This window comes from Hevea brasiliensis, chromosome 14, assembly GCF_030052815.1.
Source record: "Hevea brasiliensis isolate MT/VB/25A 57/8 chromosome 14, ASM3005281v1, whole genome shotgun sequence".
Taxonomy (NCBI): Eukaryota; Viridiplantae; Streptophyta; class Magnoliopsida; order Malpighiales; family Euphorbiaceae; genus Hevea; species Hevea brasiliensis.
The window spans coordinates 75,990,269-76,013,959 of NC_079506.1; the positions used below are offsets into that span (position 1 = coordinate 75,990,269).

Sequence of the window (23,691 nt, forward strand, 5' to 3'; positions counted from 1 at the left end):
ATTCTTACTAGCACTCATGCAAGAAAGCCAAAAAGGTATAATAATAATAAAACATAAATATACAAGATATAATAATAAATAATATATAATATATAATAAAAAAATTAAAATTTTATAGTAAAATATAATAAAATATAATAGAAATATATATATATATATATATATATATTTGAAAAAATAACATCTAAAATTAAAATTAAAATAATATAATAATAATAAACAATAAAAAAAATTAAATTTTGGTGCTAACCTTGAATGGCACCAAAGCAAAATTAAATTTTATGTCTAGGCAAAACACTATTCATATGGGCGTCCAGCTGGCAAAACATCAAAACGTAGTTATTATTGGCGTTCCAAACCAACTTATCAAAACAAGAAAGCGTCCCAGTATAAAAATATAAATTAAATACATAACGCTATTAAAATAGCATCCTAGGTCTATTAAGTAGCATTTTTTATTCTATGCATGACAATTCAGTAATATTTTACCTCCTTTTGTAAATTCTCTCAAATCCACCCCTCTTTGGCTAATTCTTTTTTTCAATACACATGTACAGTAAAAAGCCCTCTTTCCTTAATATGCTAAAAATTGCCAAACAAAAAGAGCAAAAATGAAAAGACCAATTTGGGATTTCATGCTGAAATTATTTTTCTTATTTTCTTTTCCTTTTCTTTCAATTTTGCATAAAGGATTAATCGTTCTATTGGGGAGCACATAGTAGGATCATAGTAAAATAGGTTAATTAAGTTGTTTAGTAGAAATAGCAAAGCGTAGTTATATAATCAATTTTCTATCTTATTGGCAAGTTCTTTTTTTTTTCATTTACCTCAAAAGAGGATTCTCCATTTGTCTTTTGCTTTATAAATTTTATCCGTTATTTAGTATCCATTGCACAATTAATAAACTTTGGTGGTTCAAACATGAGAAGTCTTTCAACTTTAGATCATTACCTTACTTTTAAGTATAACTAATTATATTATGTAATTGCCATTTCATTAAATTAAAATTTTCTTGTGTTATCAAATAATGTACTCAAATATATATATAATTACGATTATATTACGATTTTGATTTTACCGTATTAAACATGACCTTAGATCATTAGATACAAAATATTATTAAGCCTCTTGTAATCATTTCAAATAATTGTCATATCAATGTGGGGGGAATGCGCTCTTAAAAATCATCTAGAAAGGAGGCTTAATCTCAATAGATGAATGCTGACCCGAAAATACCCTGATGGTTGTAGCAGTTAAGCATAACCCAACACCTTCATTCTCAAATTAAATTTCTTGGTGATTCCTTGTTACCAGTAGCCACACTATTTGTTGCTTTTGTAGTTGCTATTAAAACCAGATTTGAGGGCATAAAAGAGAAAAGAAAAAGAATAAAGAAAAAGCAAGGTGTGCAGCATCTTGGTCCAATCCAACCTGATACATTTTGTCAGTTGTTGATATATTTATCCTCCAATTGGCGGAACGCAATCACTGCATCCTAAAAGTAAAAGCATAACATGGCAATTTACTTATCCTTTATCGTGGGACCAATAAATATATATATATATATATATATATATATATATATATATATATATATATAAATTCTTGGAGTTTTTAATTCGTACCAGTGCCATACAAAAAAGCAAAAGTGAAAAGACGAATTTGGGATCCCATGCTAAAACCATTTTGCTTATTTTATTTTCCTTCTCTTTCTATTTTGTATAAATGGTTAATCACTCAATTGGAGTTGCACATAGCAAGATCACTTGTCATCATTTCAAATAATTGATAGATTGATCACGATGGCAGCAAATACAGTTCCTGAATTACTAGACGGATTGAACTATGCAAATTGGAGTGTTTGTATGAAGAATTATTTATTGGCTAATGACCTCTGGGACATCGTTGAAGCAACTACTGAAGCTCCTAGTCCAGAAGAGGCTGAAGCTGAATATAAGGCTTGGATAAAGAAGAATGCTGCAGCTTTACATGCTATTCAAATATCATGCATGTCGCATATACTTTCCCAGATTAAGGAAATCGGTTCAGCAAGGATTTGTTGGGATTCTTTGGCTAAAATGCATGAGGTACAGTCACCAGGAGATCAAATACAGCCACAAGAAGTAGAACTGCCACCAGTGAAAGAGGAATTGCAGCAGCAAGCAGCCGTCAATCAAGGTAATCCAATTCTTATCTTTAAAAGGATTTATCAAACAAATACTCAACCTAATTGATTAATTATGTGTATAGGTACTCCAGTACGCCACCATTTGTTTTCTCTTGAATGTTTTACGAACAAATCACTCAACTCCGGTTGTTTTCTCTTGAATGTTTTACTAATTGGCAGGGACAGAGGGTCATGTTTATGTTCAATTTCGTCCTTTACACAAAGCTATAGAGAGCGGTGATTTAAATGCTGTGAGAGACTTTCTTCACTTCCATCCAAATGCAGTAAACAAAAAGCTTACAGATTCTGGTAGGACAGCACTTCATCTTGCCACTTTAACTGGAAAGTTGAAGATGGTGGAGGAGTTGGTGGAGTTGTTGTCAGAAGAAGACTTACAAGTACTTGATAACAATCATGAGACAGCTCTTATGCTTGCTGCTGGTGTTGGAGCCACAAGAATTGCAGAATGCATGATAAAAAAGAACAGTAAGTTGGTTGCCGTCCCAGGAAAAGATGATCTCCCAGTCATAGTGGCATGTAACAACGGCCATAAGGATACAGCCAGATATCTATACTCCATCACTCCATTTGAACTGCTGCTTCCAGAAAATGGAAAATATGGATCTTTGCTTCTTCATGTGTCTATTTTTAATGAAATGTTTGGTAAGATTATTGACAGCCCTTACTGTTTATTTATTTATTTATTTATTTTGACAGATTTTTTTGTTTTCTTTTGACAATACTACAAATACAAGACATTTCCCTAGATCTTCTCCGGAGATGCCCACACTTATCTACTACACGAAACCATCTGGGAACCACACCTCTGATTGAACTCTCTGGTCTCTGCGACTTATTCCCCAGTGGTCTCCGATTTGTCTTTTGGAAACGATGGATCTATTCTGGTTAGTACCTCTTCCTCTCTCCTTTCCTTTTTCTAATTACTTTTGTTTTATCTTAAAAAATGGGTATTCAATCTTTCTGGAGAATATTAACAATATAAAGAATTATTAACTTCATTTTTTTTACATGGGCTTCTTTTAATTGAATTATCACCCAATTATACTTATTTCTATTTCTTTTAAAATGATTTTTTTAATTAAAAAATAATTAAAATTTTTCATTCCAAACATGAAAATTAGCAAAAGAAAAAATCAATTGAATTGAATTCTTATAAAATTTTAATTTCCAAATAAGGGGATAATGTACCTTGTACATAGTTCTTTTGTTTCTTCCGTCTGAAATTATTCTATAAACATTATTCACCCAAACAAAAATGAAAATTAACATTGGATTGAAGAGAAACTGTTGTGTGCTATTTAATACAAGTTCATTATTCATCAAAGGTATTAAGGTGCAACTACCTGCTGCTCAACATAGTGATGTTCGAATAACCATTCCACAAAATGACCACAAGCATCATGGAAGCATTGTAATACGAGGTATGCTTCTCATTTCACACATACTCTGCAAAGAGAGACCTATATCATGATCTTAGGCATTCAATGGACACATATCATACATAATCCCAAGCCAAGTTCAACTAAATACTTTGTTGTACTTCTTTTTCTTTTTGTATGTGTTAAAAAATGAAAATAATGGGAGCTAATTCAAGGTTCTAAGCTGGATTTTGGTCATCCAGAGACCTTCACTTGGATGATCTTTATAATTTATAGTTTCGTAATATTTAATTAAATTAGCTGATTGATTTAATTTTGCAGCGCTAGGTCCATTACGAAGACTAGGTTCAAATTTACTTCAATTTTTTGGTACTCTACATCCAATTTCAGACCTTATTCCTTTTTTTTTTAAATTTTATTTTCCTGCAATTTTTAAGTGGTTTTTCTAGGCTTCTCACTTGTAACTTCATCTTACTTCTTTTTAATGAAGGGCTAAAGCAGATTTATGATACAAAGTTGACCCACGCCTATGCTCTCGAAATTTTACATTGGATGTCTGAAGATATATCAACTATAGATGACACCAAACTTGGGCAAAGTGGAGTATTTGATGCATTCTTTAGAGCTATCCAATATGGGATCATTGAAGTTGTTATTGAGATGCTTAAAGCCAATCCCAATCTTTTAACTGTTCTAAACACTAATCGCAGAGGCATCCTTCAGTCTGCTGTTCAACATCGGCAAGAAAAAATTTTCAGCCTTATATATGTGCTTGACACAAGGAAGTACATGCTGATTTCTGGAATTGATGAGTGGAAAAATAACATCTTACACATTGCAGCAACATTAGCACCTCCTGATCGACTTGCACACATTTCAGGTGCAGTTCTGCAGATGCAAAGAGAGCTACAGTGGTACAAGGTAATCTCTACTTGCATTAAACTTTTTAGGTTAAAAAAAAAGCCTTTGAGTTTTTATGATTTGCCCTTCTCATCTATCTATCATCATCTTCTTCTTCTTTTCCTTTTCTATTTCCAATTTGAGTTACACAAATGTCAAAAGGAATTTATCCGACTAAACTAGGTAGCATTTTCTTCTTTTCCATAATACTACAAATTCTTTCATGAACATATTATTTACATCCTTCTCGTTCTTCTCTTCGTTTTTTTTTTTTTTCTTATGGTTAGTTTATATTAATTCCTTCCTTCCCTTCATCACCTGATGGAATTGAATCCTAGGTTGATTACAAAATCCCTCCTTCCCTTCATACTTCTATGATTTGCATGCAGGAAGTGGAAAGTATTGTGAATCCGTTATCTAAGGAATATACCAACATCTTCAATGAAAGGCCTAGCCAAATATTTTCTAATACTCACAAGCAGTTGGTGAGTGATGGAGAGAAATGGATGAAGGAGACTGCAACATCTTGTACAGTTGTAGGTGCTCTTATAATTACCATTATGTTTACTGCAGCATTTACTGTTCCTGGCGGTAATGTTCAAGATACAGGCTTTCCAATATTTTTACAAAGAAAGTCATTTATGCTTTTTATAATATCCGATGCAATTTCACTCTTTGCTTCCTCTACATCAGTATTGATGTTCTTAGGAGTCCTTACATCACGCTATGCGGAGGATGACTTCATCAAGTCCTTGCCCACAAAGTTAATCATTGGTCTTTCCACTCTTTTCATTTCAATTGCAGCCATGATGGTAGCATTTTGTGCTACTCTTATAATAATGTTGAAGGGAGAGATGAAACTTGTAATTCCAATTACTCTATTGGCTAGTATTCCAGTCACCCTTTTCATACTGTTGCAATTTCCCCTGCTTGTTGAGATATTTGTATCCACATATGGACCAGGCATCTTTGATAGGAAAATGAAGTATTGGTACTAATCATATTTCACAAGGAAGTGATATACTCTTCAACTTTTGGTGTGTTAAAAAAGTATAGTTGTTCAAATACAAATATATTTTGTTATATTACTTTGCTCCTATCTGATAGCTATTCATCATTTGTTTCCATCGGAACAAGTATAATACATCTCTTGTATTCTATTGTTTGCCATCCACTAAAACATAGTAGACTGTTTTTTTTAGGCAGCACAATAGACTTTTATATTAACAAAAAGAGGAAAATACAGTAAATTTTTATATACATATGCATCAAGCATTCTCCTACTTGTACAATCATCCATCAAGTTCTATGCGAACATTTTATTCATTTAAGCTCAAAACTACTGTAGACACCATATTTTAGTCGACCCTTAAATGTATAATTTGTGTAATTAATATATAATTTTCTTTTAAAGTCATAATTTAGTTTTAATACTTTCTTGGCCGGATCTCCCATCTTAATGTCATCCGATCTCAACTGATTACTCGACCACAGATCATTTTCTCTGAACTGGTAATAGTCCAAGATATTTCCTAGACAAATAACAAATCCCAAGTTTACTCTCAAGTTAGGGTGTTTTTCCGATCTTTTTTGTCTTTTTTCGGCCTGTTCATGTCGATGTCCGATCTTCTGACCATCCGATCTTACATTTTGTGTTTTCCAATCTCATTGTGTTTAAATACTTCAAAATTCTAAACTACAGTTAGTTTTGTGATCAGGTATCTCGCTTGAATTGTTCAAACATTTCTTAATCAAGTTAATATATAATCTGATCTCTAAATAATTGTCCTGATCCTAATAAATTATTTCAACTAGGACCCGATCTCAAGTCATTTTTCAAATCTTTACAATTTTACAAATCACTCTTAAAGTTTCTAAGGGACTTTAGAAATAAGTTTTCTAAAGGATCTTATTACCAGAGCTCCTAATACGGCGATCCATATCTTCAGTAGATTCGCATACTAGCTCGATGGTCCAATCCTAGTCTGTCATCAAGGTCTTGTTCATGTCGCCTTCAGTATCTCAAAAGACACTTTTGGTCACCTTAGCTTTAGTGGTCCCAGCCTTGTGAGACATCGGTACTGGCTCTCTCATCACTTCAGCTCTCCACAGGTAAATGTTTTAACTGATCATTCTCTGATGGAATATGATTAATCCTTATTCATGATGTAAGAACTTTTAGGATACCATATCATACCGAGCTTTCAGGATAGATTAGTATCTGACTAATTTATCTCACAAATATTACCTTTGGCATGCTATTGTAACGCATACGTAATCTTTAAAGATTTTTGCTTTTATTAGTGTAAGAATAAGAGCTCGGATAATATAAATACTATCAAAATTTTGAAAAAATAGTAAAGAGTTAGGAAGAAAGTTAGGTAAAAATGAATCATGACATGGAGAGTTCGGATTTGATTAATGAGGGGAAATAATAGGGGTGAATTGCTGTAGTTTAGGTAGATGTAGAAGGTTTGGATAATTAACAAGAGGTCAAAAGTCAAGAATAGAAGAGAAGAGCTTGGACAATAAGATTCGAAATCAAAAGTCAAGGAAAGAGCTCGGACAATAAGTTACGAGATTGGAAACAAAGAAAAGCTTAGACAGTAATAAAGAGATCAAGAAATAATGCATGTAATTCTTCACATTCTTTATATTACCCCGGTCTTCTAGAGGGAGATTGGGAAATAGTTTATCCCCTAGCTCCACAATTTTTATACCTTTATTAAAACTCGTCTTTTAAAATATGGGGATCGAGAGAGAGTCCTTTCCTTGAATTTCTGTAGTTTTACATTTTATAAATTCGGTATAAAATAGGGGGGATCGGGAGTGTAACACCCTCATATTTAGTAGTCTGTATATTCTACTGTTCTGATGATTAATGTCAGTCCAGACAGCTAGAATGTCTGAGATTATACTTAATTCATATAGAGAAGTCACAAATAAAAGTGATAAAGAGCAAATGAAGTTGGATTAAAACAAGAGTAATGAAGTATAATTAGGTTAAATGAGCCGAGAGTTCTGATGATGGGTGACCTACCCGGGAAGCGACTACGAGCTCAGTTGCTATCCTAAATTCGTGTGGGACCCCATGACATCCTTAGTTGAGGGATAATTGCGAAACCATTGAGAACTAGAAAATCATGAAAATAAAAAGAGAACAAGTATTAATAAGTGAATCAGAACCTTAAGACTCATCGAGCATTATTAAGAGAAGGACTATAAACCGATGAGAGGCATTTTGGTCAATTCACTCCTAGAGGTGACTTTTGACCTAAATGTCCATTAAAATGTATAAAATTAAAATATTAAAAAGGAATTAAAAATGAATAAGTGTAGGAAAAGAAGAGAAAAAGAAATGAAAATTTCTAATTATAATTCCATTATGACATCACCATGACCTAGGCATGACACAATTAAAAATTAAAACTAAATTAAATTTTTGTTATGGATAATTATATATATAAGAAGACAAATTTCCCTAAAAATTAAAATTAAATTTCCTCTTTCTTCTTCAATTAGGCCGGCCACTCTCTCTCTCCTATTCCCTCACCACCTTCCACCATTTTCACTCAACCAAGCTCACTAGACCTTTAAATTCTCCCCAAATTTTCGTGATCAAACCCTAGAAAAACCCTAATTAGGCCTTGATTAGAAGATTAATAGCAAGAAAAGTTGAAGAAACTTGAAGATTAGAAGTGTAATACCCCCATTTGCATAGCCTGGTATATTTCACTATTCTGGTGATCGGTGTCGGTCCGGACAATTAAGGGGATTAGAACCATACTTAAGACAACTAAATAAGCCATAAACACAAATAATTAGTAATTGCCAATTAGTTAAGTATAAATAAGAAAAACAGAACATAAGAAGTTAAACGAGCCGAGAGTCACAACGATGGGTGACCGTCTCGGGAATGACTGCGAAGTCATTTTAAACTCAAATTTCGAATCATAAAAAGTGACGCTGCAGTCCTTAGGACCCTCATGAACACAGTGGAAAAGAGAAAATCACGAAAAAGAACTGTTAAGCCAGTCAAATAATTAGGTCAGGGAGCCGAAAGAAATATTGGATTATTTGCAAACCGGGATGAACCGGCGAGGGCCAATTTGGTCAATTGACCCCGAGAGTTGACTCCTGACCTAACTGTCAAATAAAATCGGGGAAAAGAAAATTTCAGAATCGAGAATTAAATTGAAGAACTAATAGAAAAATATGAAAAAAAAAAGAAGAGAAAAATGAGAAAAGTAAATGGGTGATGACATCATGCATGACCTCATGCATGATGTCATAAAAGAATTAATTAAATTATTTATTAAATTACATTTTGTGGTCTTTCATAAGCCAAGTTTATAAAATAAAAGAAAAGAAAAAAATAATTAAAAGTCATCTTTTTCATAAAAAAAAACGTGACTCTCTCTTTCCCTCTCCCAAAGCTCACTCTCAAACCTCCATTAGAGCTCTTAGCTCAAGCTTTATACACCTTAAATTAACCATAAGTTCCCCTAAAATTCTCTACTAAACCTCATCCTTGCATCTTGAAGAGTATAGAGGAGCAAGAAAAAGAAAGAAAATTGGTGAAAAGGGGAGTTAGAAATTGCTACACAAAGGTTGGTATTCTAACTCTTAATTTTCTGTTTTAAGTGCATGTTTAGTGACTTAAATGAACTTAGAAACTAAGGAAATGAAGAGAAATCAATTGTTGAAGGACTAAACTGAATTTCGGCCTGTTGAAGGGGAGTATGATTTTGTATGGTTTGATGGAGTTAAATGAGTTTAGAAGCTTTATTTAGTTGATTGATTAGGATTAAAACCATTAAATGTAGTTAAATACAATAATTTAGTAAGTTAGGGTTTTGGGACTTAGGGTTTGTGAACCAAAAATGTAAGAAATGAGTAAATTGCATGTTTGACCTATTGTGAAGTGAAAAATGGTCAATTGTGACCAAATGAGTTGTGTTTGAATTATTAGAAGTGAAGTTAAATTCGTAGGGTAAATGGTCATGCTGCTGGTAGCATGACCAAGCCAACTTTGAAGGACCAAAACGGAAATTTTACAAGTCCAATTGATATGCCACCAATTGGGGATGAAAATAGACATAAAATGATACAATTTTCATTAAGGAACCATGCCCCAAAAACTGACCAAAACCTAGTGAACAAATTGACCAAAGTTGAGTAAGAGCAGTCTGCCACTGCACAAACTGACCAAATGAACTCGAGCTAGACAGGTTAAAATGACCTGAAATTTTACCAATAATTAGATAAGATATAGATCTAAAACTTTCATGAAGAACACCAACCCAAATTATGCCACTAACCTAATCAAATTATTGAGCAAAGTTGAGTTACTGAACCTGCAAAACTGCAGATTTCCATTTGAACAGTAAAGTTTCAATGGCTATAACTCTCTCTAGAAAACTCCGATTTAGGCGATTCTTAAACCGATGGAAACCTAAGACACAGTAGAACATTTCGTATGAAGGAAATTAGACCAAATTATGGACTTAACTTTATCAAATTACTGAACGAAATTGGATCAAAATCTGCCATAACCAAAATAGCAGTATGAATAGTGCATGTGAACAGTAACTGTATTTTGGCCATAACTTGAGCTACAAAACTCCAATTGGGGTGATCCAAAAATGAGAATACACTTAAGACAATAAGGAACATTTTCTATGAAGGAAGGTTTGCCAAATTCTAACAGTAAAAGGACCAATGAAACAGTGCAACTTAGGACTCCAAAATCGAAAATTGGCAATTTTGCCTAAAAGACCTAAGCTTTGAGAAAATGACCAAAACCAACAAAGTTAATGACCAAAATATGGTATGTGGGTAAAGTTGGAGTTCCCATACCTATTAAGCCTTAAAAAGTCAACAATTTGACTTGAATAGTGTAATGAATAGTAACCCGAAACACAAAATTTCAAGAACATCGAATTTAGCACGTTGGAGCTAGGTAAAAGTGAAGTTAAATTTATTATTGGATTTATGCTAAGTTATAGTACTGAAACACTGCGAAATTGTGTGTTTCAGTGGAAAAGAATACCGGGACAAAACCCGAGGAGTCGAGTCAAGGCCAACAGGCGACTCGTTTGAGGTTTGTGCACAACTAACACTTTTGTTACTTTTCAATTCCAAATTGATTTCAAATAAATTTATTGTATGATTTATGATTTTGTTGTGTTGAGAATTTTAACTTATTGAATGAAATTGTATAATTTGAATATAAATTTTCTTATGCATTTAAGGATTTATTGCATTATTTTGAGGATTGTAAATTTTAAGTTTGATGTGTTGCCAACCTTGAGCATGAATTTATGATGATTAAATATGTTGATTTGTAAATACTTTGTAAATAGAAATTGTTTTGAATATGATTTGAAACCACAATTGACATGACAAAATATGTTGTGAATTCTCATTAGCTTGTCTAGTGAGATAACTCCTCCACTTGATGGGGCGAGTTTCTTCCTCTCTGGCTTGCCAGTTGGGGAATGATGTGAATGAGTACTCATATATACTAGCTAGTCTTTGTTTCTCCCTTTTAGCCTCGGTTATTGGGAGTATGTGAAATGTCGTGGTGTACAACACGGCATCTATTCGAATTTTGGGTCATGGGTTCGACTGTGTGTATTGTTGGCAACACCCTTTAAATTATGCATAATTTGATAAATTGTGATTGAAATAAATAATTTGTTAATGATTCAAAAATTTTTGCATTGTCTCGGAATTTAAAAGAAATGTAAATAAATAGTTACTATTTGATCAAAATGTTATTCGAATGAATAATTTGCATGAATGAAAATGTTGATTTCTGAAGGTCATGGATTTTGAAGAATTTAGAAATTTTAAAATTCTATTTGTTATGAATTGTTAAGCATAAATTGTATTAAGTTTTAAATTATTAGTTTGTACACCACTGAGTTCACCACTCAGCGATAGCTTGTTATGCTGTCGCAGATATAGAGACTAGAGAAACAGCAGATTGAGCTGCTGAGGACAGGGGAGCTACCTGCTAGAAGTTATCGGGTATAATTTATACCCTGACTGTAAATATTCATTTTGATGTATGTATTGCACGTAATTGTATGGACATGTAAAATCGGTCTTGAGCAGCTTGTATAAAGTTTGTATAAAGTTGTAATAAATTTTAGTTTGGATTTTCTTAATGTAAATTTCTTGTAATGATGTATCTAAATTGTTTTGTTTCTAATGAAATATGAATGATATTGATTGACAGTATTTTGAGAATTATTGAACTTGTGAATTTGAGAAATTGGTTGAGATTGAGTATGAATTTGAAGCAGTGGTTAGAAAATTATTGGAAGTGCTTTTATTACAGGTATTTGAAGAACTGTTTTCTCAAAATACAGAGGGAACTCTGTCAAAATTTTTATAAAATTTGCAGAAAAAGAAAATGGGTTAAAATTTCTAACTAGATTTAATTTAACTAAATGTTTTAAGTACTTATTAGAAAATGCTCACCACTTGTCAAAAATAAGAAAATTGTTTTAAAATCCCTTGTAGGGTACTTAATGAGTTATTGGTAGGTGAAGTTCGGTAGTTCATTAGGTATTCTGCGGGATCATGTTATACCTTACAGAGGGGTAAGGTGTGACAAGAAGAGTCGGAAGAACTCCATTACAAGTAAGCTTTCTTCTAAGCTAACTTGGCTATGTATACATGGAAATAAGCTTGGATATGAGGATTTAACTTTATAAATCATAAAAATTATGCATGAATCTTGATGTAAGAATTTTGGCCAGCATAGGAACCTTAGGGTTTGATGGTGTTTATTTGAATTGAACATGATTTTGAGTTTATATGGAGTAGTATACGTGATTGATGTGTAGAAGTTGCATGAAATTGGGAAGATGAAAAATTAGGATTTATGGAGAATTAGGGTTTAGTGATAGGTTACCCAACTAATGTTAGAAATGGTAAATTATGGTCATTTGGCATATTTTAGTTGAGAAATTATGTTGAATTGATGAAAGGAATTGATGAATTTGTAGTGTGTCATTGTGCTGAATTTTAAACCCTTGAGTCTAGCGGTTTTGAATGAGTATAATTTGAGCTACATAGCTCCAATTGGTGTGAGGCCAATTGAAGATAAAATATAAGACATAATGCTAGAAATGTCATGGAGACACCTTGCTCAAAAAATGACCACAAATGACCCTAAATGAACCTTGAATCCGGATTGCAATTCTGGACCTGACAAAAAAGACCAAATGAACAGTACTTAAATTAAGCATAACTCACCCTAGAAAACTTCAAATGATCTGATTTTTGAACCAATGAAAACCTGAGACAGAGAGGAACAATTCTTATGAGGACTATAGAAATAAATTATGACCCTAAGTTAATTAAATTGCTCGGCAAAGTTAGTCCAACAAATCTACCTAGACCAAACCTGACCTAGAAATCCTGAGTTTTCGGATACCCAACCAGTTGTGGCAAAATTGTTATAACTCATACTACAAAATTGCAAAAGTAGTTATTCAAAATCCAAAATCTTCATTAGACCTAAAACTACAACTTTGATGCTAAGGCTAGAACCTAGATCCTAAAGGAACTTAGGGAAATTGTTAGGACAATTCAGAAACTCTAATCCTGGAATTCCAGCATTTGGAATGATTGGCCATTTGACACCTAGATAGTAAATGAATCATAACTCCTAGTAGAAAACTCCAATTAGGATGAACCAAACTGATATGAAAACTTAAGAAATAGAGTTACAATTTTGGTTCAGAAACCCTACTCAAATTATGAGTGTAAGGACCTCAAATGTGAATTGCAAAGACTGACCTGAACCTGAATCCCTGAATATATAGGGTTTATGAGTCCAGGTCGGTTAATTAACCATAACTTACCCTACACAATTTCAAATTTAGTGATTCCTAAATCTGTGTAACCTTGAGACATAAGGGAATAACTCATATAAAGAACACTAAGCCAAATTATGACTATAACTTGTCCAATTAGCTTGAAAAAGTTAAGTTCTAGAATCTACCCTGATTTAGAATAGCATTTGTCACTGGACTAGTACTTGGTAAATTAACCATAACTAGAGCTAGAAAACTCCAAATTGAGTTAGTCAAAAGGGAAAATAAAACTAAAACATAGAGAAATAAGTTTTATGAAGAACACTTCACCAAATTATGACTAGAACTAGGTTGAAATTGGGTTCTAAAGTCAAGGTTCAAAACTGTCCAGAACACAAAATCCTTGAAATTGCATAAGTAACTTGGGCATTCATTTGATTGGTTATTGGAGATAATTGGGATAAGTATTGAGACATTTCCATTGTATATTTTCAGTGGAAAAGGAGCCTCCTAAAGAGGAGAAAAGTTGAACTAAGTAAAAGGAGTATAAAGAGGTTTGTGCACAACTAATCCTATTTCTTTGTTTTTCAATTGGAAATTGATTTGAATAAGTTTATATAAATGATTTATGATTTTTATTGCATTGAAAATTTTAATTGAGAAATTGTGCGTTGCCAACCCTATAAGGGGAAATTATAAATGAAATGTGATTGTTGATTTGCAATGAAATTATTTGAATGAAATTGTTTGGATTTGTTTTGAAACCACACTTAGCATGATAATTCTTATTGTGTTCCTCCTTCTTTTATAGGGTTGAGTTTGATTATGTTTCCTCCCTCTCTGGCTTGCCAGTTGAGGTTGAGTTCGGATGAGTACTCATATAGCTAGCTAGTCACCTCCCTCATTAATTTCCGTTAGTGAGGTTGTAGATTGTTTTGTTGTGGTGTACAACGCGGCATTGATTAGAAATTTTGTGTCATTACCTAAGTTGTGTGATATGTGGCAACACTATTGTTTGAAATTATTTTGATAAAATGTTATTGAAAATGTGGATATTAGTTTCAGGATTTATGGAAATGGGAATGTTGTAAACTTTTGTTTACCCTTTTGATAAACTGAGTTTATATTAAGTTTTAAATTATAGTTGTACACCACTGAGTGTTTGCTCAGCAGTAGCTGTTTCATACTGTCGCAGGTAAGGAGAAAGAAAGAGCTGTAGAGTGAGCAGCGTAGAGCAGGATAGGATATAGCTTCGGGTATACATCTTAGGTATACCTTTGTATATTCATTTTAATGTGCATGTAGCTGTATGTATTTATGTATAGACTTTGAGTAGTTGTATAAAAAGCTTGTAATGTTATTTTGGTCATTTCAGTTAATGTAAATTTTTGTAATATAAACTTTGTTATCCTAATGAATGCAAATATTTAAATTTCTTTTTGAATTCTACAAATGATGAATTATTTTTTTTATGATGGAAATTTGTTGAGAATGAAATGTGATGATTTGAGTTGATTGAGTTGAATTGTGGATTATATATTTTTATAAATTGATTTTCACAGGTTTAGAAAAACTGTTTTATTGTATTTTTAGTCATCACCACGTGAATTTTTCACAAAAATTTAAAAATGCTAAATTATTTCTAAATGATTTTTATGATATATAACCAACTCAAGGACACTTAAATAAATATTTAATCATCACTTAAAATTCTAAAATGAATTTGGTTTGTTTAAAATCTCTTGTAGTATATTTAATAGATTACCGGTAGATGAAGTTTGGTAATTTATTAGGTATACTATGGGATCATGTTATACCTTATAGAGAGGTAAGGTGTGACAAGAAGAGAGTCATTTCCTTGAATTCCCATAGTTTTATATTTTATAAAGTTGCTCGGTATTAAATTGGGGAGATCGAGAGAGAGTCCTTTCCTTGAATTCTCATAGTCTAGAGTTTTATAAAGCTATTGGGTATAAAATTAGGGAGATCGGGAGAGAACCCTTTCCTTGAAACCCCAACACTTATTTTTACAGAATCTTACAAACAAATTTAGCACACATTCCAGTGATCGGTAGACGAGAGAGTCCTTTCAAGAACCCCGAACTTTATATTTTTTGGACCCAATGGAAAGTCCTTGGGAACCACACGCTTATATCACTAAGGAAGCTTTTCTTTCAATTCGGCTTAGTTAAATAAAATACCATTGTTGTAAAACACTAAATAGCTTAAAATGAAACGATATGGGTAAAGATTTTATGGATAATTATGCCGATGATGAGACCTTCCTTCTTTAACTGAGAGTCCTCATTAATGAAAGAAACTCTCTAGGTTTTAATCAACACATCCCTTTTGAATTGGAGTCCTAATTGAAAGGAATGAAAATTCATATCCATATCGGTTTTTGTATATCCATTACACACATCGCACCCTTGGTTATTTGGATGCCAATGATGAGGTATGTAATGTGTGAGCTGAGAGTCCTCCTCACTCGTTATGAATCTTTAGGGATCAAATAACACCTCGTTGGAATTAGAGTCCTAATTCGAGGAGGGAGGAATTTAACAAAAACATAACAAATTAAATAAACACAATATCTATTCACTGTAGGGTCATCCCATATAGTCTTGTTTTTGGGTAACCTAAAAATAGTGAAATATCAAACATTCCTTTTATCAATAACAGGGAGCAACATCATAATTCCTCCCCCAAATTACCGATCTTAAATTATAAAGAGCACATTATTAAACCTGATTGCCCTTATTGAGGGACGAGGTGGGGTGCCTAACACATTTCCTACCCGTACATGGACCCCGAGCCTAGAATCTCTGTTTTTAGAAGTGGTTTTATAAATTTTTATCTTTACAAATGGTTTCCTTTAATTTCTCTTAAAATTAAAGTGGTGACTCCTCACTTATCTACTTCAGTGAGAATCGTCCGGTGACCGCAAAACCCTTGTGACAGCTTGGCGACTCCACTGGGGATACTTAAATAACCCTGGTTTAGAGGTCCAAAAGTAGATTTGGTCTTGTGCTCTTATAAATTAAAACCAATAATTGTGGGGTTCAAATTATGAAATATCGAGATCCCTAAATTTGCATAAGTTTATATTGTTGTTCTTTTGTCATTACCACTAATCTTTTAGCTTGTTTAAATATTTTTGTGTATTACAGCAAACATTGTTTTTAATCCCCTAAATAAGGAAGAGGTAAATATGTCCCTTCACACACTCAACACTTACACAATGTCCTCACAAACTTTAGCCCTAAACCTAGGCTTTTTTACCCTTAGGAAGTAGGAGGGAGTCATGTAGTGGTACCCGTTAGTTCTACCCTGTTAGTATCCGTGAAGGCTTTTACTCATATTGGAACTTGTTTCATACACGTGGATATCTCCCGTTAGTATCATAATAATGGAATGAGGCTCTACTATTTACAGTAAGGACAATTTGGGGAGCTTTAAACTTTAGCAAGTTAGACTGTGAGCTAAATCATCACATTAGTCAAAAGCCATAGTAAGCCATCCCTAAGGGTAGAACCATCCAATTAGGTAGCACTTACCCTGTGTTAAGGCTTCCCTATTTTAGGATAAAAGGGACGTGCTTCCTTTTATCTTACTCTGTCTATGCTTAAATATCTTTTGATTTTCTCATAATATGAGGGTAATTTTGAATCATACCATCAGGATAGTCAAAACACCTTCCTACTTTGACAGGTGTAGAGACATTATTGCCTCTAGCAGTATAATTCAAAATAACCTAAATTATGCATCTATTTTTATGATCTGTTTTTCTTCCAGGTGCCATAAAATAGGTGTTTGTAGAGGGTAAACAAGGAAAACTTTAAATGGCATCTTCGAGTTAGTCGGCTAAAGAAATTTCAAAACAAGGACAGAACACTCAATGGTGGTCTAGATTGATTCACAACTCAGAATCTTTATAGACAAGAGAAGTAGATATAAAAGCAGAGGTCCACCCATTGCTCCCATTCGATCCTAACAAGATTGAAGTCAAAATAGCCAGTCCCGACGGTCTGCTGAATAGTTGGAAATTGCTGCCACCTATGCCTAAGCGAAGTTTGAGAAAAAGTATGAAAAAATTGCCACCTTAACACGGGTTAAAGTACAAGTTCCTACATTGAAAGCCATATTGTCTACTTGTAACCTCGGTTATAGGGTCTGTTCCTTTAACAATATTGATACAACACCAACAATAGAGGAGTATTAGGTGCTACTAGAGATCCTTTATGTGGCTCAAAACCACATTTATCTTTATCTTGACTACAGGCAGACATGGAAGTGGTTTGCTCACATAATAGGAGTCTCGGAAAAGGAGGCAAAAGCAAAAGAAGCTATCAAAGGAAATTCTCATGGGTGGCCTTAGTCGTATATCTAGAAAAATCTAAACTAGCATATTCAAAATGAAAAATGGGAGATGGCTTTGCCAACATTAGTTCTGAGTATTTATGGGTTGATCCTGTTTCCTGGACCTTTGAAAGTTGTAACCCAAAGTGTGGTAGAATTGTTTTGGGCAGTAAAAAAGCAGAATATCAATCTAATACCTGCCGTCCTTATCGAAACTTTCTTGACTTTAACATATTGTCGGCAATAGGGTAAAGGAATCATTAAGTGTTGCATTCAATTATTGTATCTTTGGATCTTGAGTCACGTTTGCCCATTGGAGACCAAAGGTTTAGCCTAGTATTCAGATCAACCAATCATTGAGAAGATGTTGAGGTTAGCAATAAGTGAGAGAGATGAATGACAATGGTAAGAGCAAATTCCTATTTTAAATAGCCACAACTATTGCTGGAGAAAGCTATGGACTACTGGCCAATCCATCTTGTTCAGTACAGGGGATTATCATTTTGTACCTCTGTTTGGGCTTAATGGATGTATGAGCTATCTCCTAGTTATGGTAATGAGGCAATTTGGTTCGACTCAGTTTGTTCCCAATATCAGAGAATTTCACCAAGCTCATTTCTATTATGAACTTGGTAAAGAGGACGAACTGATGATCCTACGCAAGTCTTAAGAAAAGGTAATCTTGATGGAGCGATTGCCTAAAGGGCCGAGCAAGACAGAGGGGTATCCTATGTGGAGAGATAGGAGAGACAAGGGGTACAAAGTCCCCAAACTGACGGGATTGAAGGATAGATTGTCTCACAAAGGCTCTAAAGAGGTCTGCTTAGAAAAAGCTTGTGCTAGGTTAGATATTCCTTTCCAAGGTTTGGTCTAAGATAATCAACAGTTGAAGGAACGTATAAAGCAGTTGGAAGATCAGTTAGCCCAAAGTGAGTAGCAAATTTTGAAAAGGGAAGGAAAGAGGTTCAGAGAAGGTATGATGGCAATTGAGACAAAGTGTAAAGAACAAAAAGCCCAATGGGAAGGAGAGAAAGGTCTGCTCCTAAGCACAATAAAAGAGGCTGGGATACAAAATAGCAAACTACAATAATAGCTGAGATACTACAAGGTAATAGTGGCTGAATACAAACAGGAAAACAAAAAAAAGAGGGTTGAACTTAAGAAGCAAGCATATTTGATCAATGACATTCTAAAGAAATGTGCCATGGAAAGGAAGGAAAAGGAGTGAAAAGCCACTCTTCATCAAGAACTACAAGAAAATATCGACTGACTAGAAAGGGTGGTAATGCAAGAAAAATAGGAGCTGTTACTAGAATCCGAATATGCCCTGCAAACATTTGATCCTGCGAGATAAGAAGAGAGACTTTATAAATACCTGAAGAAATGTCACTGTATCTTAAAAAGTCTCCCTGAGCCCAGACAATGGCTAAATACTGTATATGCTTGACGAGTAAATGAACAATTAATGGATTCATCAAATTATGTTTTGTGTCTTTGGAAATTATGAATTAATAGCATAACTCCCATGGGATTTATCCTTTTTAGTGCTATGTGAAAAGACATATGTGCCACATGAACAAGTATGATGGATACGCACACGCCTCTGTCATTCACGGTTGGGCTATCGAACGATGCCATCATAGAGTTGATGTGATTTACCCTCGGCAGACACCATTGTGGCAATTATTTGCTGTTGTATCCTTAAATTGGTTAGGATATTAATTATAATAAAACTATCTTAAGAAAATTAAACTAATTTCACATTTCTCCACAGAAAATCAACATTGCTCTTGACAAAGCAAACTCGAGTGAGCAAGTCATTGCACTAAAAAGGGTTTACTTAACGAGGTCCCGAGCAAAAAAGATAATGGAAGAGCAAGAGCAAGTCCGAAGCTTACAAGGAAAAGTAGCTTATTTGAAGGAGCAAGTCTCCAAGTTGATGCAACTGATGAGAGAATTAGCTTAAGGAAAAGAAACCATAGTTTTGCCAACCCTACCAATAACTACACCACTAATAATGATGGGAGATTCAAACCCTCAACAATACCAAGCCTCATCGTCTTTTGTCTTCCAACACCTAAATCGTGAGCCTACAACAGCCACTAATCCTCATGCTACTACCTACCAGGGGAATGAGCCTCCCTACCCAGCTCAACAGCCTTACAACCAAACCTTTGCCTATGCTGAACATTACCCGTCAGTCCCTAATGTGTATGGGGTAGTGAGAGAAAAAGAGAAGATAGAAAGAAAAAAACTAATAGCCCTAGAAGAGCGTTTAAGGGCAATTAAAGGATTAAATATGTATGGGTCTCTCGATGTGTCCACTCTGAGGTTGGTCCCAGATGTGGTGGGACCCTCAAAGTTTAAGGTACCTGAACTTGAAAAGTATAGTGGCACCTCTAACCCACACATACACCTGGCCACTTATATTGCGAAGATGTCAGCGTTATTAGAAGATGATAAGTTATTGATCCACTTTTTCCATGAGAGTCTCTTTAGTCCGGCTCTATGTTGGTACATTTAGTTAGATAGGAGTAAACTGCACTCCTAGACAGATTTAGCGGATGCATTCTTAAAGCAATACAAGTTCAACTGTGATGTAGCCCCCACTAAATGGGATCTCCAGAGCTTGATACAAAAAGAAGGGGAGAGCTTTAAGGAGTACGCTCAGAGGTGGAGGGAGAAAGCTACGGAGGTATATCCCCTGGTAACAGATAATGAGCTCTGGTCCTTATTTATCAAGACTCTAAGAGCCCCTTATTTCATTCTGATGATCAGAAATACATCAAATAGTTTTGCTAACATTATTCAAACAAGGAAAAGGATTGAGGCTAATTTGAGAATGGGAAGACTTCAGGATATGGTGGGAGAAAATTCAGTAAAAAAAAATACTAAATTAGGCCAGCAAAAAAAAAGGGGATATACACACTATTTCTAAGCAAGCTCACTCATCCTATCCTCCCCAAATCAATCTCCGCCCACGTTTTCCTACCCAAAGTCCAGTAGTGGCAAATGTCCTACTACCATTTCCAAATTATCCTCATCCCCGCTCATATTATCCACGCCAAACTATCTATCATTTGAGACCACCTACCCAACCAGCTCCATTTGTTTGACCACCCACTCTCCAATCTAGCCCAAGACCACCAAGAAATCCTAACCTATCCCTTCCTTTCCCACTTAGTGAGATTTATCGCTATTTGTTGAGCATCAATCAGATTGTACCTATCCAGCTGGATCCCCTACAGCCTCCTTACCGTAGGTGGTATAATCTAGATGCAAGATGCGAATACCATGGTGGCATTGTTGGACACTCAACTGATAATTGTGGGACACTCCGGGAAAGGGTATACTCCCTGATAAGAATTAGGTGGTTAAAAATTGAAGGAAGTAATTCTGCCCCTAACATGACAACAAACCCATTACCCAGCCATAATGCAGGAAGGGGAAATAATGTAAATATGGTGGAATTTTCAAATGGAGATTTGGTTGTAGAAATGAATCAGTTAATCCCATACTTCGATGAAATTTTAATAATAGCGGTACGAGAAGGGTATATAAACCCATGGGAATCAAACTTTGAAGATGGTCAGTCTGGCTCAGGATGTCCCTATCATAAAGGGATGAGCAACCATGAACTGAAAAAATGCAGTGAATTTAAAGAAAAAGTTTTGAAATTGTTATCGCTCAGGATTTTGAGATGTCAACGAAAGTCAAAAGAAGAAAAGGAAGTGAATATAGCCGAATATGGGAAAGACATCTCAATCTCTACTCCAAGAATGATTTTCTCTGTTCCTATCCCATCGACACTACCAGTGCCCCCAAGGACGGTTATCAGAACACTACCTCAGCATTCGATCACCAACACCCATGTCATTTGAAATATTTTCTGCAGTAAGTGGTAAATCCAGGTCGAACCCTAGAGACTGAATTATTAAATTTCATGCACTTGTGTAACGGAAAAAGAAACAAAGGTTGGGGGGGGGGGGGGGGCGTGTTAATTAGCAATCCAAAAAAGAAATCAAAAATCCAAAATTAAGATCTAAAATTAAATAAGAAACTCTCCAATTAAACAAACTTCAGTCAAAGATAATTCTCATTCCAATGCATTAATTCGATCATAGACAAAAGAAATACAATTATCTCTTATTAAATACCTAACGTAGATTTACCAAGCAGCGAGGTAAACCCCTGACTTCCCTATACTCATCAATTTGAGCCCAGCACTCTTGTTGACACTAATTATTAATTGAATTAGTATTAAGCAATCCTCATCAAATTAATAACCGCTTTAAGAATATGATGTAGTTAAGCTGAACAACAATTTATGAAGCATAAATTATTTAATTCACCCTATTATTTCCTTAGGTTATTATCGAAAACTGGGATCATAATCAATAAAGCCTAATTGCTACTCATGTTCAATCTTACACAACAATTACGGATTATGAAGATGAACTAGCAATTGATCACATCAAACAATTAACTAATAGGCCTTTTTAGCAAATCATTCAATAGATCAAAGACAATGAAATCAGAAAACAATAGATATTCAAAAAGACATAAATTAAATTAAGAACCTAGTCTCACAAATAAAGCAAAAGGACTTGAATCTCTTGAACTAAATTAAAAACTTAGCCACTCATGTTCACGGCTTTTAGAAAAATAAAGAAAAATAAAGAAGAAATCTAAAAAGAGAATGGAGAACGAAGGTCTTCTATGGAGAATGAAGGTCTGAATTAGATATGTTTTAGCTACTGCCCAAAGACATATTTATAATAAAAAACCTAATCCCATAGATAGGAACCAAACTAGGAAAAGTTTTGAAATTCAAAAGACAGATTTTCAGCTTGCATTCATGTCTCTGAAATTAAGGCAGATTTTCAGTGACTTCCTTTCCGAATCTGGCTCTGCCCTCTTTAGGAAAGTTGTAGCACTATTTCTTATCTTTCCAACGGGTACTCATTTGCCCAAATCTAAGGTCTACAGCCTAAGTTATGGCCCTAAAATCGGGACTGGTTTAGACAGATAGTCTAGCCCATAGTGATGACTTCATTGCCATTTTTCACAATTAAAATGGTCTCATCTTGTGTCCAGCCCTTCATAGAAGTTATAGAGGTAGCTCTTAAGGTTCAATTGGGCTTGGGTTTGCTTCATTTGGACATCTGGAACTCCAGACACAAAATAAATATTGAAACTGGTCGTGACACATCAAGTCTGGGCTTTTGCAATAGAACCATAGCTCATTTTGTCAACCTTGGAGACTGATTTGGGCTTTGGTCCCTCTTTATCATTTGAAGTGCTCTATCTTATCTTTTCAATGGATTAAACAACACTCAATTTGGAGACCCACAACTTTAGAAATACCTGAAAGATACAGCAAAGGTCAAATGCTGAAAATTTCTCTATTTAACACAATTATTCCAACAACTATCTAAACATATGCCTAAATGATAAATATACTTTAGTCAACTAAATTAAACATAAAAACATACTAGAAACACTAAATGTGATGGGAGTAAAATTAATAAATTATGCACTTATCAAATTCTCCCACACTTATTCCATGCTTGTCCTCAAGCATGACTTAAACTCTCAATCAACTCCACTTAGAAGTTCCTTAACTTCAACCTATCACAACATTCTCTAACAAAAGATTAAAAGTTTGAAAGAAGAGGCAAGTAAGGTAATAACCATCACAACAAATTCCATCAACACCATACCAATATATCAACAATTTTTCAATAAAAAATAAAAGGCTTGAAATCAATTAAGCTCACACAATTAAAGTTCCATAAAATTTTAAGTCAATACACACTAAAATACAAGGCTAATTTATCAAGGCACAATAATTATAGCTCTTTTCAAATCTTAGGGGAGATAGAAATGCCCTTATATATATATATATATATATATTTAAAATTGGTACTTCTCTCTTGTCATAGTTTTTTTTTTTTTTTTTTATTTCAACCGTCACCTTCAGAAAAGTACCTTGCTCATATCCTAGCTAGCTTTTGGCCTGAGAATCGAC

The 23,691-nt window shown here is 34.1% G+C and overlaps 1 protein-coding gene across 4 annotated transcripts; it reads left to right on the top strand.

Moving 5' to 3' along the window:
• Window positions 1-1,681: 1,681 nt before the first annotated feature.
• Window positions 1,682-14,670, top strand: LOC110645578 (uncharacterized). 4 transcript variants are annotated; one of them, XM_058133266.1, is made up of 9 exons: window positions 1,682-2,178; window positions 2,348-2,830; window positions 2,923-3,072; window positions 3,514-3,609; window positions 3,889-3,936; window positions 4,058-4,488; window positions 4,857-5,003; window positions 13,797-13,855; window positions 14,497-14,670. In XM_058133266.1, the coding sequence occupies exons 1-9, from the start codon at window positions 1,803-1,805 to the stop codon at window positions 14,498-14,500; spliced, it is 1,794 nt and encodes a 597-aa protein (XP_057989249.1). In that variant the 5' UTR covers window positions 1,682-1,802; the 3' UTR covers window positions 14,501-14,670. The 4 variants fall into 4 exon arrangements, with proteins under 4 accessions (XP_057989249.1, XP_057989248.1, XP_057989250.1 ...); XM_058133267.1 differs by lacking the exon at window positions 13,797-13,855 and having other exon boundaries at window positions 1,683-2,178; XM_058133264.1 differs by lacking the exons at window positions 13,797-13,855; window positions 14,497-14,670 and having other exon boundaries at window positions 1,685-2,178; window positions 4,857-5,625.
• The last annotated feature ends 9,021 nt before the right edge of the window (window positions 14,671-23,691 follow it).